The sequence below is a fragment of the Urocitellus parryii genome, chromosome 3 (assembly GCF_045843805.1).
Source record: "Urocitellus parryii isolate mUroPar1 chromosome 3, mUroPar1.hap1, whole genome shotgun sequence".
In the NCBI taxonomy this organism is placed as follows: domain Eukaryota; kingdom Metazoa; phylum Chordata; class Mammalia; order Rodentia; family Sciuridae; genus Urocitellus; species Urocitellus parryii.
Window position 1 is genome coordinate 183,766,061 of NC_135533.1, and position 12,786 is coordinate 183,778,846.

Here is a 12,786-nt window from a genome sequence, read left to right on the forward strand (position 1 = left end):
GGGCCTGGCTTCTTCTGAAAGTCCTGGGGGAATCCTCCCTTGCCTCTGATACCTTCTGATGCCAAGGGCTGCCTGGGCACTTCTTGACTTATAAGTGCTTGCCACTCCTCCATCTTCCTACATCCTTCTTCTCCCTTAGGCCTTCAGGTCACATTCCCCATGTGGGTGTCCCCATATCCCCCATTTTATGAGGTTACTGTTTATACTGGATCAGGGTCCACCCTAGTGACCTTACTTAAACCTAATTACCTTTGTAAAGACTCTATTTCCAAGCAGTCATTCTGCAGTCTTGGGTGTTAGGACAGCAACATATCTCTGGGGACACACCGTTCAATCCGTAATACCTGTGAGAGCAGAACTGGAGTGACCGCATTTACCTTTCGGGGCTCGCAGCTCTGTGGCAAAGTCTGGCTGAAGATCAGATTTTCTGACAAATGTTGTGAGCTTTTAGATCCTCATCTTTAGGAGAAAAATGTTTTCTAGGCACTGTTAAGTACCCAGGGTCTGGCTGGATGGTGACAAAAGGAAAAGATAACTCCCCGCCAAGGTAACAACATGAACGTGGCCTGGAGCTTTGCAGAGAATCTCCTGAAGGAGTGAAGATGCTACTGCTGTCAGAGAGGCCCCTCCAGGCTTGGTCCAGGCCCAGGAATTTTAAGCATCAGAGATCCAGGGGAACCCCTAAAACATTGCATTCAACATACTCCTTCACCATCCATTTTCTCTTAGCCAGACAGCTAGGAAACACCTGTCCCCTGCTCACGGCCAAATCCATGGAGCCCTCTCCACCCATGGGCCATGTTGTGCCTTGAAGACAATGCCCACCTTTCCACTTGGCGTCACAGAGTGGCTTCCAAGCTCTCCTCACTGGCAGAGGGCGTCTGGGCTCTGAGGAAAGGCTGCCTGTGGTTGGGGGCCTCTGTGTCTCATCCTCCACTGATACGCTCTGGAGGCCATGTTGTCATAGTGCCTAGGTACACGTTGACCACAAAGAGATGCTGGCCTAGCACCTAATAGTCTCTCCATAACCATGCAGGGGATCTGTAGCCAACCCAAGGAAGCACCCAGATTTTCCAACCAGGAAGAAGATCACAATTACAACACAGACTTTAGGAGGCCAAAGTTTGGACCAGGAAGTAGAACATGTGAGGAACCGAAGGGTCATGTCATATATGCAGAGGGGAAGCATCGATGCCATAGCCTGCCCATTTTGGCAAATCAAGTTTTGCATCTGCTTGGCCTAGGGGATTTTGCACAAGTGGTTGAACTTCTTGGGGCCTCAGCCTGCTCATCAGCCAAATGGAACCATAATATTATTCACATCATGGGGGTGCTGTAGGACATAAGTTAACGGAGCATACAGAATGGTTCCCGGCCTCAGGTAAGCCTTAGGTAATGAGTGGTCATCAGTATTAATGATTAAATGAATGATAATTAATAATTATTATTTTATATACATATGTTTGTAGGCATATAGATACATATATCTATATGTGTGCATATGTGTATTTCTGTGTTTAAAGAAAAAGCAGGAACATTCTACAGTTAGAATTTGAAAGAACTCCCATTTCTCAGGATGATCCAAAGACCTCAGACCTCAGAAAGAAGGGGGCCGCCTGCCTCTGTGGAGGCTCCCAACATCCCGACAGAACTTTAATTCCTTTTTTTCCCTTTAAAAAAAAAAGTTTGCATTTCCTCTTTAGCTTGGAATCCACCGCCCGTAGTAGCCAGAAGCTGCCTTCAGTGAGGTTTTAAAGACCCTGGCGACTCAGCCTCCACTCGTGGGTCTTTTTCTGAAAGTAATCCCAGCCAGAAAAGCAGCAAGAGAACCAAACCAACAGAAGAAAGGGACCCATTTGCAAAGAATTACCATTTAATTGGATTGCCTAGTAGAGTTGGGCTGAAGATGGCCCTGGGGGGCCTTCGAGCTCATTCCTCCATATGGGCTGCTGCTGTGCAGCTTCTGGGAAGGTGGGCCTGAGCTCCTGCCCTAGGGGTCTTTCTGGGGAGACCCAGCCCAGGCTGTGCCCTCAGCAGTGAGACAGGAGAGTGCATGCCCATCAGCCTGCCCTGCCCTTCTGCTGTGACCATCCATCACCTCCTGTCCCCTCCTTCTCCTTGTCCCCCTCCATCCCCTGCACATTTAGAAATGCTCCTGAGGTCCCTCCCCTCCATCTGATCCTCAATGCTCCCTGCAGCCACCTCCATCACCAGCCCCCACAGGCCGGGGCTCTGTGTGCTGCGGCTGTAAGATAATATATAAGCCATTTTAAGCCTCGTGCCTATGAATCCAGCCACCGGTATAATAAAACACCGGGTTATTTTGTGTTTTATTAACTGCCTCTTCCCTTCAGTTTGCATAATAGTGAGTTAGATTTACATGCCGTTACGACGGCTGTGCATTATTTTTAATAGAAGGTGCCACAGGCTTCTCTGCCTCAGCCCTGGCCCATGATGGAGGGACCCCATCCACACTGATGAAGATTTCGTTCACACTTGCTGGGCGGGGCAATGTCTTTCTTTCCAGATGGATACTCTATGGTGAAATGATTTCCGCCATCAGCTTGCCTCTGTCCCTCTCTTCCGTGTCATCTTCCTACGGACCGGATAAACTGCCTATTAAATTTAATTACAGCCTGAATGGCCACACATCTTGATCTGATGTTCCCCCGAGTGTACTGTATTCCACCAAGGTCCTTGAGGAAAGGAGTCGAATAAATCTGGAGGATGCATGCCTACTGTCTGTGAGGACCGTTGTGGAAGGCAGCCAGGGCCCCCGCCATCGTCATCGTCACAGCTTCTGTGGCTGCCCACTCGCATGCCAACTCTTCTGGTTCTCCCTGCTGATGGATGGTAAAAGCAACAACGGAGTGGATGGACTCCTGCAAACTGACTTTAACGCAGGTGGAGAAAGATCTGTTTGGGACACAGAGTTCCCTTTATAGAGCTAGATGCATTTGTCAGAGGGCCACGGGGGACCTTACCTCTCTTTGGATGGCTCAGTCCTGCTTTGGGAGGCAACCGAGTTTTCAGTTTCACCAGCAGGTTCAGGCTAGCACCCAGCATCCCTGAGCCTCATCCTCAAAATGATAGTCATCCCGGGGCCTCTCAGACAAGCAGCAGGGGCTTGCGGGAGCTTCACTCATTGAGTCACTCGACAATCTTTATTGAGCCTCCACTGTGTGATGGCTGTGTCATGGGCAACCTGGGCAGTAAGAGTCAGACAAGAAGCGTCATTGAATGAGCCAATGATCATGCGCGCCAGGAGACAAGTCCAGTGTACGTGAGCAGGATAGGGTGTGTGTGCCATGCTGGGGATGGAAGGCTGCTGCTGCCCTCCTAGAGGGACCAAGGGAAGGCTCAAGAGTAGGTGACATTTGACCAAATATTTGAAGGAAGCAGGGAGAGCACCCAGCAGAAATCTGAGGAAGAGCAACTTGGGTAGCAAGACAGCCAAAGCAAAGACCTAGGACAGGCACATACTTGGCTTGTAGCAAGGAGACCTCTGTGGCTGGGGCAAGGGACCGAGGGGCAGTTGGAGGACCCTACAGGCTCTTGAGAGGACTTTGGCTTTAGCCTGAGTGAAATGCGAAAGCATAGGCTATTTTAGGAGAGGCTTGTGTTTTTAAAGGATACCTCTTTGCTCTGATCAGAGTGACTCACTGCTTTGACGAGACCAGAGTGGGAAGAGGAAAATCAGTGAGGAGGCTTTTGCAGTGATCCAGGCAGGAGGCGAGGGTGGCAGAGGAGTAGAACGTCTTCTCTTGAGTCCTGATGGTCCCTGGGGTCGACTGGGAGGGATGTGAAGCTCTCAGACCTCAATGCCTATAAGCCAGAACTGTGCATGGGTCAGAATTATTCTGATGGCAGGTGACAGAAATCAAATCAACTTAGATTTTTTTTTTTTTTTAAAAATGTATCAGGTGAGGCTGTATCCATCAGCCCATCGTTTTTTAAGGCTGAGCCACACCTCCTCTCTCTTGCCATCTGTCATCTTGTCTCTTCTCCTTTGTAGACAGACGCGTGAAAGCTTTTGACAATCCTTGCTCTCTCTGGCAGAACTTCTCTTCCTTAGTTCTTCCCATCACAAAGTCTCAGAATTGAGCCTCCATCACCATGTTTGGAAGGCAGGAGCACTGGGCTAGAGTCGCCTCCCTGAGACCTGGGCCAGCCGTACACCCTGGGACAGCTCCTGCCCCTTGGGAGCCTCGGCTCATCTGCTACTATGCATGAGGCCACGGAAGCACCCCAAAACCTCAGACAATCTCAGCCTTTTAGTTGTGGAAGTATTATTATGATCAGGTTTTTTTTTTGTCTTTTATTTTTATTATGAAAAATTTCAAGTATAACCTGAAAGTTAGAAGAATAGTATATCATGAAGCCCTGTTATTGCTACACGGGCAACCTTATCTCTAAAGCCCTCACACCCATACTCCTTACGATCTATTATTTTGAAGTAAATTATCAACCTCTCATCATGTTATCTGTAAACATTTCAACATATATTCTAAGCCAGAGGAACTTGTGCAAACAAACCATCGGTGTGATTTTTATTTTCAGATAAAATATGATTTTAGTTTACCGTCCTAAAATAAAAATGGTATCTCCAATGCCTTAATCTCTCGGATTTTGAGTTTTCTCATATTTGTTCCAATCTCTTTACAGTGTATTTGAATCAGGATTCAGATCAGGTTCATACCTCATCTGGAATATCTCCTAAATATATATATTTTTTGGAAATCAAGTTTGGGGAATGTGTTTTACATGATGCGATTTTTTATCTTTTTTTTAAGGATATGGTTCAATGAATGTGGCAGAAGTATCCAGTCATGTAAGCCTGACTATAGTCAAGGTGCAGAACATTTTTTTCCCTCCAGAAAGTTCCCTCCTGAAGTTCATGGGCAGCCTCACCACCATCCAGTCCCAGCCCGTAGAAATCACTGATTCTTGCTCTATTGCTGTAATTTTGCTTTTTCCAGAATGCAATATAAACGTAGTTTTGTGTGTGTGTGTCTGTGTGTGTGTGTGTGTGTCTGTGTGTGTGTGTGCTTTCACTTAGCATGATGCTCTTAAGTTTTATTCACATCATGGCATGCATCTCTGTTTTCTTCCTATTAATGCTGTCTGACCTTCATTGCATAGTTGTTATCAAGGCTTATTTATTGTGTTAGTTTTTCATTGCTGTGACACAATACTTGAGAAAAAGCATTTTGAAGGAGAAAAGGTTTATTTTGGCTCACGATTTCAGAGGTGTCAGTGCAGCGTTGGCTGGTTCCATTGCAATGGGCCTGTGGTGAGTCGGAACATCATGGCAGATAGGACATGGTGGAGCAGAGCGGCTCACCTCGTGGCATCTGGGAAGCATAGCAAGAGAGGAAGGGGCAAAGAACAACATAGAGTCCCCCAGGGCATGCCCCCCACAGGACACACTCCCACCTCCTTCAGCCTCCACCACCTCCCAACAGTCACTTCAGCTCTGACTCCCTCAATGGATCCATCCACCCATGGGGTCAGAGCCCTCATGATCCAATCACGCCCCCCCCAGGGCCACCTCCAAACACTGCTGCATTGCGGGTCAAGCCTTCAACATGTGAGCCTTTGTGGAACATTCCAGACCCAAACCCATTTCTCATCTATCAGGATTGAAGCATTTGGGTTTTTAATCCATAGATAGGGCTCCATTTCATTTTTCCAAGTGCATTTCTTGAAGAAACCCATTCTCTGGGTTCTATAGAGTTTCCAGAACTCTGGGGGTGGACAGTGGTATTTCTGTGGTGTCTTTTATTTATATTGATATTCCTGGATTTCCTGCTGTGAGATCAAGAGGCTCCATCTGATTCAAGTTTGATTTGGGCCAGACTGTGGTGCGGTGTGGTGTATATTTTCGTCAGGACCCTCATGGGCCAGTTGTGTGTGTGTGTGTGTGTGTGTGTGTGTGTGTTTTTTTTTTTTTTTTTTTGATACTGGGATTGAACCCAGGGCCGCTTTACCACTGAGCTACACCCAACCCTTTTAATTTTTATAAAAGTTTTTTTTTGAGTCAGGACCTCACTAGGTTGTCTCAAACTTTCGATCCTCCTGCCCCAGCCTCCTGAGTCACTATGATTATAGGTTTGTGCCATGACAACCCAGCCTTCCGTTACCCATTTTTAAAGACATTATCAACCCCTGATGGCCAGGGCCTAGTGTCCCCATTTCACAGGGTTATTACACAAGTAGTAAATCCTCATTCTGTCATCCCAACTTCATTTATTAGGCTGGATAACTGCGTACACAGAAACTTGCCCTCGTCTGTTCCGTGATTATCTGGTGGTACACGTAGACAATTCTGAGCATTTGAAAAGGATGAATCCAGGCTAAAAATGTATCCTGCCACCAAGGAGCTCTGAGGTCGGAGTGAAACACGAGCCCGTCAGTAGAAGATGCCGTGCGCTCTCTGCCCGTGTTGGGCTTCCAGAAACCACACCCGATGGCATTTTCTCTCTCTCTCTCTCTCTCTCAGAATTCCAGTGCTGACCATCGAGTTCGACTGGACCTGGGCCTCTGGGACAAATTCAGTGAACTGGCCACCAAGTGCATTATTAAAATCGTGGAGTTTGCGAAACGCCTGCCAGGTTTCACCGGCTTGACCATCGCAGACCAGATCACCCTGCTGAAGGCTGCCTGCCTGGACATCCTGGTAGGAGCTCTACACCCGCTCCTGGGGGCGAGGCCGGTGGGAGGAGGGAACTGAGAGTCTGCTGCCCGCTGTGCCCACTAAGTCCTGTCCTATCTGTTCCTCTCTCTATTGATAACCAAGAGCTCAGGGGCTCCCTGGACTGGACAGACCTTCCTGTCCCCCGTGCCCAGCCGAGGAACCCCCTGCGTGATGTTGGGAGAGGGACCCATCTTAGGCCTCTGCCCACGGCCTGCTGCCTGCCTCCTAACGAGGCCTCTTTCCAGCACAGGCCAGGCCACTCATTAGAAGGATCACGTTCCTCTCTGTCGCTCATGCTCCCCCTGCCGCAGTGGACATTGGTACCCCTTCATGGACAGCCCTGAGGTGTTGGAAAGACCATGAGGATTCTCCAGGCCCAGCTGATGGGAGGTGGCACGGTGGCACCCTGGCTCCAGCCCCTCCTCCCAGCCCAGCCCCACCTCCATCTGTGGCCTTGGGGAAACCCCCTTCCTCTTGACCTTTCAGACACCAGGTGGCCTTGGCCACCACAGGTTTTTGCTCTCAGCTCCAGAGGTCGGAAATCTAAGAGCAGGAGCCAGGGCTGTGGGTGCTTGGAGAAAGCTCTTCTGCTGCGTCCCAGATGCATGGCTTCCTGCTGTGTCCTCATGAGGGGGAGAGAGTGTGCAAGAGGAGCGCCTCCCTCTGGTCCTTTGATCTCCTGACAGGGGGACCAGTGCCTTCGTGGGGCCCTGCCCTCTGACCTCATCTCAACCTGATTCTCCCCAGGCCTACTGAATACCATCGCCTGGGGGGCCGGGGCTCAACCTAGGAATGTCAGGGACAGGACACACGGAGTCCGTAGCACCTCTGGGGGCCTGTTTCCTTGAGTGTACGAGGGGGATTCCCGGTGCCTCTGGGCTCCCTGCCACCGTCACGCTGCAGCTTCTAGAGCCTTGGAGAGGGTGAGGCTTCTGTCACATCTCTCCTGCCTGGTCTCTGCTGGCCTCTGCTGGCTGGATGTCCATTTCTTCTCTGCCCCGTAGAGGCTTCTGGAATGGGGTGGCCAGTTCTGGCCAGGACTGTTTCCTTGGGCATGGGAGCTGGATGTGCCATGCCTCGGGGTGGAGGGTGTGCAGAGAGACCTATGGAGGAAGTGGAAGGATTGATTAGAAAATAGGGAACCCTTGAGGTTGAAAAAGCTGAAAGCATGGCTTTTTCTTTTTATTATGTCTTTCATAGCTTGGGGTATAAACCCTTCTGCAAAGCAGAAACCATTATTGCCATTAAACACACACACACATGCAATCCACTCAGGAGGAGAGAGGACCCTGGGTGCGGTGTGTCTTGATGCATTTTCTGTTGCTATAACAAAATGCGCGAGACACATAATTTACAAAGAATGGAGGTTCGTGGGGCTCGTGGTTCTGGAGGCTGGGAAGCCCAAAGCCCAGCATGGACAGCTGCTCAGAATCTGCTGAGGGCCTTCTGCTGAATCATGACATGATAGAGGGTGTTACATGATCCAGAGCCCGGGTGCCAGCTCGGGTCCCCCCTCTTCTGATAAAGCTCCAGCCTCATGACCTTATTTCGCCCGAATTATCTCCCAAAGGCCCACCTCTAGTCAACCTAGGAATTTGTGTCCATTTCCAACCCACGAAACGTGGAAGACACATTCAAGCCCGAGGATGGTCATTAGGAAACGAAGGACTGCGTGACCCTGGATTTTCTAACTAGATCTGAGGAAGGGTGTTCACAGAGACTCAGTCACCCACAGGTGCCAGAGATCCTGAGAGCAAATGTTTTCTTCTTCTCATGAAGTCAGAGGGTCTGGATAAACTCAGAAGCTTTCAGAAGAGCCAAAACATCAGAGCAGCACTCACCTGTAGAGTTTGCTGACCCTCATCCTTTGAGCCTCACAGAACTCTGTGAGGGATGGAGATTCAGCCCATTTTACAGATCAGGGGGCTAGAGGCTGATGGGTGAGTCACCAAGTCAGGCGAGTACCAGAGCCCATCCTCAAAACCCCAGTCTTTTGACTCCAGAGTCCTGAAGAAGGTCTAAAAGAGGACAGGAAACGAACAGGATCCTTTGGGAGTGGTGGAGATGTGAGAGGTATGGGCCACAGGGAGAGAAGCAGCCAGATTGACAGAATCTGGGGCAAATCAATAATGATGTTGATAGTGAGCAACTGGAGTAAGAAGCAGCGATGCTGGGCTTGTTAGTTAGTGCTTTGCTGACAGGTGTTTAAAATGGAACGCTCCGTGGGATTTCAGCCTCAGGGTGCCCTCTAAGATAGTAGCCTGGGTTACTGTCACATAAGAGCAGCCTCAGAGTCCTACAGTGGCTGAGTGATCTATGAGGTGACACAGCAAATCAAGTCCACACACCCCCCCCAAAAAAATGCTGTGTCATTCAGACACCCCTGCACCACGAGGCCACCCCCCCCCGCCCCCCACCAGGACCTGGAGCCTTCCCGAGGCTCCTGCTCTGACCTTGACCCTCTGCTGATTTCTCAGTCTTGCCAGATGGTAATAGTTTGTGATTTTCCAGTCCCAGCCCCAGCCTTTTGGAAAGGCTGATGCTTTGAGATCCCACAGGAAAGCGTCTTGTCTTGTTTCTGCAAAGCCGCATCCTCAGTGATCAGGATGTGGTCTCCATGAGATTTAAATCGCCCCTGCAGATCCCCTCCCAGCCTCCTCGGGCTGCCATCTTTCCCGCTGCCCCACACAGCTCCTCCAACTGGCCCGTGCATCCAAGAATCAGCCCTCAGCTCCTCAGTGAGCAAGGCAGAAGCTCTCCAAGCCTCGGTTTACCTATGTCAAGGAGAGAAAAATCGAGCAAATAAGCTGTTGACTATGGCAATTCCTAAATGGAATCAAATGCGATCATGGGCAGAAGCAAACTACCACGTGCTCAGCCATTGGTGTGGAAAGTGAGGGCAAAGCTGGAGACTCATGTATGTGCATGGGTTAGTTCAATATTTGATTGCTTCTCAGAGGACTGTGCCTTTTTGCTGACAATCCCATACCTCAACTGGAAGAGGAGGAAAAAGCCCTCGTTGGGGGAGGGCGGAGACCTCCCATCACATGAGACAGAGAAAAAGGTAGACTTACTTGATCCTAGACAAGAGCTCATTTCTAAGAATTTGTAGCAAATGAAATTAATCACAAGATCCTAGAGAAGAGCATCTTAGCATCTTTTTTTTTTTTTTTTGGTACTGGGACACTCGGCCACTGAGCCACATCCCCAGCCCTATTTTGTATTTTATTTAGAGACAGGGTCTCACTGAGTGGCTTACCACCTTGCCGTTGCTGAGGCTGGCTTTGAACTCTCCATCCTCCTGCCTCGGCCTCCCAAGCTGCTGGGGTGATAGGTGTGTGCCACCGTGCCAGCAACTACATCTTCTTTATCCATTTTCTCCTCCTCCTCCCTCTCTCACTACTTTCCCTTTCTCCTACTTCTGGCTTCTCTGGGGTGGGGGAAGCTGGCGAGGGATGGCTAAGAAGCACATCAACAGATTAGATGGTATCTTACGTGTTGCCAGGAATATAGAAGCAGGAGGAGCTGAGGTCAGGAAGGCATGTGCATTTCCATTCTCAGGGCCATAAAACCCCCTGGGTGTTGAGGGAGCCATGCCAGGGTCTGACCGTGGTGTGGATGTCCGTTCTGTATCGTCAGAAGGTGCTGAGTGCGTTGAAGAAATGATTCTCACACAGATTTGCTGAGCACTTACTGTGGACCAGTCACTGGGAACGTGATGGTGGAGACAAGAGATGAGGCCCTGTCCTTCCACCTGGCCTGGTCCTGTCCCCAGTTTTACCACAGGACTTATGTCCCCTGCCCCACCCCTACTCCGTCCACAAACATGGCTGCCCATTCATCCTGCTCCTCTTCAGCTTGCCCCAGCTCTGGAGAGGGGCTCAGGTGTGGTCTCTGAAACCTGCTTGCCTGGGTTCCAACTCTGGCTCTGCTTCCTACTAGCTGTGTGACCTTGGGTAAATGACTACCCCTGTCTGATGTTCAGTTTCCTCATATTTAAGATGAAGGTGATAGTACGCTTCCTTTTAGGGTCTGGAGAAAGTGAAATGTGGTACAGTGTTCAGTGCCTGGTAAGCCTCAGTCCCCTTACGTGTTACAATTGTTGAGCTTCAGTACATCCTCACAGGTTCTGTTATCATCCACATTTTATAAACGAGGACCCCGAGACCACCCCTGGGGGGAACCAAAGACCCCATGAGGGTTCCATGAGGAGGTTCTCAGCCTCTGAATCAAGATCCAACCAGAACAATTGTGGAGGAGGAAGAGTTATTTGGGGGCTGATGGTTTTAGAGGTCATGGTCCATGGACAGCAGACTCCATTCCTCAAGGCTGAGGTGAGGCAGGACACCATAACAGAAGAGTGGCCCAGGGAAGTGGCTCGTCAGTGACCAGGAAGCAGAGAAAGAATCCACTTGCCAGATGCAAAATCTATATACCCCAAGGCTCGATCCCAACAGCCGTCCTTCAGCCACACCCTGCCTAGCCACCCTCAGCCACCATCCAGTTAATCCCATCGGGAGATCAATTCACTGATTGGGTTCAGGCTCCCACAACCCAATCGTCTCTCCCCTAAACTTCCGTGTTGTCGCACACACATGAGCTTTTGGGGGACACCTCACATCCAAACCCTAACAGGACGTCAAATCACCTTCCTGAAGATGGAGACATGGAGCAGTTCTCTGATGAGAAGAGGATTTGTTAAAAGTCTGTGGGGGACAGTGAGTTTCAAAAAGTAACTCTGCTTTTGACATTGAAATTTCAACCCCATGGGGACACGGATTCTTCACTCGCAAGTCAGGGTGTTCAGGCCACCCACCTGCCCACCTGGCTGCTCAGGAGCGGAGGCACAATGTCCCTCCTTCCTGGGCCAACTGGACCACATTCAACTCTTTCCGTCCCTTTTCCTGGCCAGCTCCCCCTCACAGCCTGAAGGCCACGTCTCCAGAAAGGTCTTCCCTGAATGCACGGGATCCCCAGCCCCTCACTGCTGGGCGCTGTCACTACCCTGCCTGAAGACATGGTGTACTTGGCAGTGGGTTGGCTGTGCCTTCTGCATGGGTGCAGGGAGGACAGCCACCAGGTGGGGGTTGGTTGTTGAAGCAGGAAAAGGCCTTTGGTGACGATCTGGGTTGAGTAAGTGGTTGAGTCAAGTCGGGGGTGAAATTTCGAATCGCAGCCTGTGTGCTGCTGCCTAAGCACCACACTGTGCAAGCAGCGGGGAGGACCTGCCCTGTGGGGAGCTCCTGCCCTGTGGTTCCTGCTGCCCTCTGCCCTCCCTTCCCCCAAGGAAAACTTTCCCATGCCAGTCACAGCGGCACCTGGCTTCTGGTGACGCAGAAAGGGCTGCCTGCATCACTTCAAAACATGATTTGTGAGTCCTGAGGTCCTGGAGACCGTGTGGCGGCCACGGAGGGTCGTTCCCATGCAGACCTTGCATCCCCTTCCCAGGGACTCAGTAGAGACCAGTCCAGGCTGCAGAGAAGCAAACTCTCATCTTTGAGCCCCGCAGCCTGAGTTCACCCGCAGCCTGAGTTCAGGCTTCAGCATTGTGTCAGGTCACATATGCCAGGAGGAGGAGGTTTTGTGTCTCTCCGAGCCTCAGTTTACCTGCCCATGAGTTTGGACCTGTTCCCTGGTCGGCCACGGTGAGGAAGTCAGTGAGCCAGGAGTAGGCGCCACAGCCAGACTCCCTGGGTTCAAACCTTAGCCCTGCCACGTGGAAACTATAAGGGCGTAGAGGAACTAATTGATCTTTATGGGCCTCCGTTACTCATCAGTGAAATGGGTATGATGGTAGCTCCTCCCCAGTTAGGTTGTTGGGAGAATGAACTAATTCCTGGCTCACAACAAGTGCCTCTTTAAGCAAACCGTCACCATCACCTCCATCAGTATCCGGGAAGCCCCATTGCCTTGTGAACTGTGAAGTACTGGGCTGCCCTCTTCAGTTGCCACATGTCACCCGTAGCCAGGGAGGACCTTGCCCTGTGGCTGAAGTTGCAATTGCAACTTAGTATTCAGAAATGTAACCATTTTTTCTTAATGACATTTTAAAAAAATATTGATTCCATTTTGAAACAGTTTTGGACATA

The 12,786-nt window shown here is 50.2% G+C and overlaps 1 protein-coding gene across 1 annotated transcript in view; it reads left to right on the plus strand.

Annotated features, from left to right (window-relative positions):
- The window catches only part of Rarb (retinoic acid receptor beta), a 163,954-nt gene that overhangs the window by 141,727 nt on the left and 9,441 nt on the right, over positions 1–12,786 (plus strand). The window contains exon 5 of the mRNA XM_026406690.2: positions 6,503–6,679. Within this exon, the coding sequence (XP_026262475.1) occupies positions 6,503–6,679 (177 nt within the window). The remainder of the gene's footprint in view (positions 1–6,502; positions 6,680–12,786) is intronic.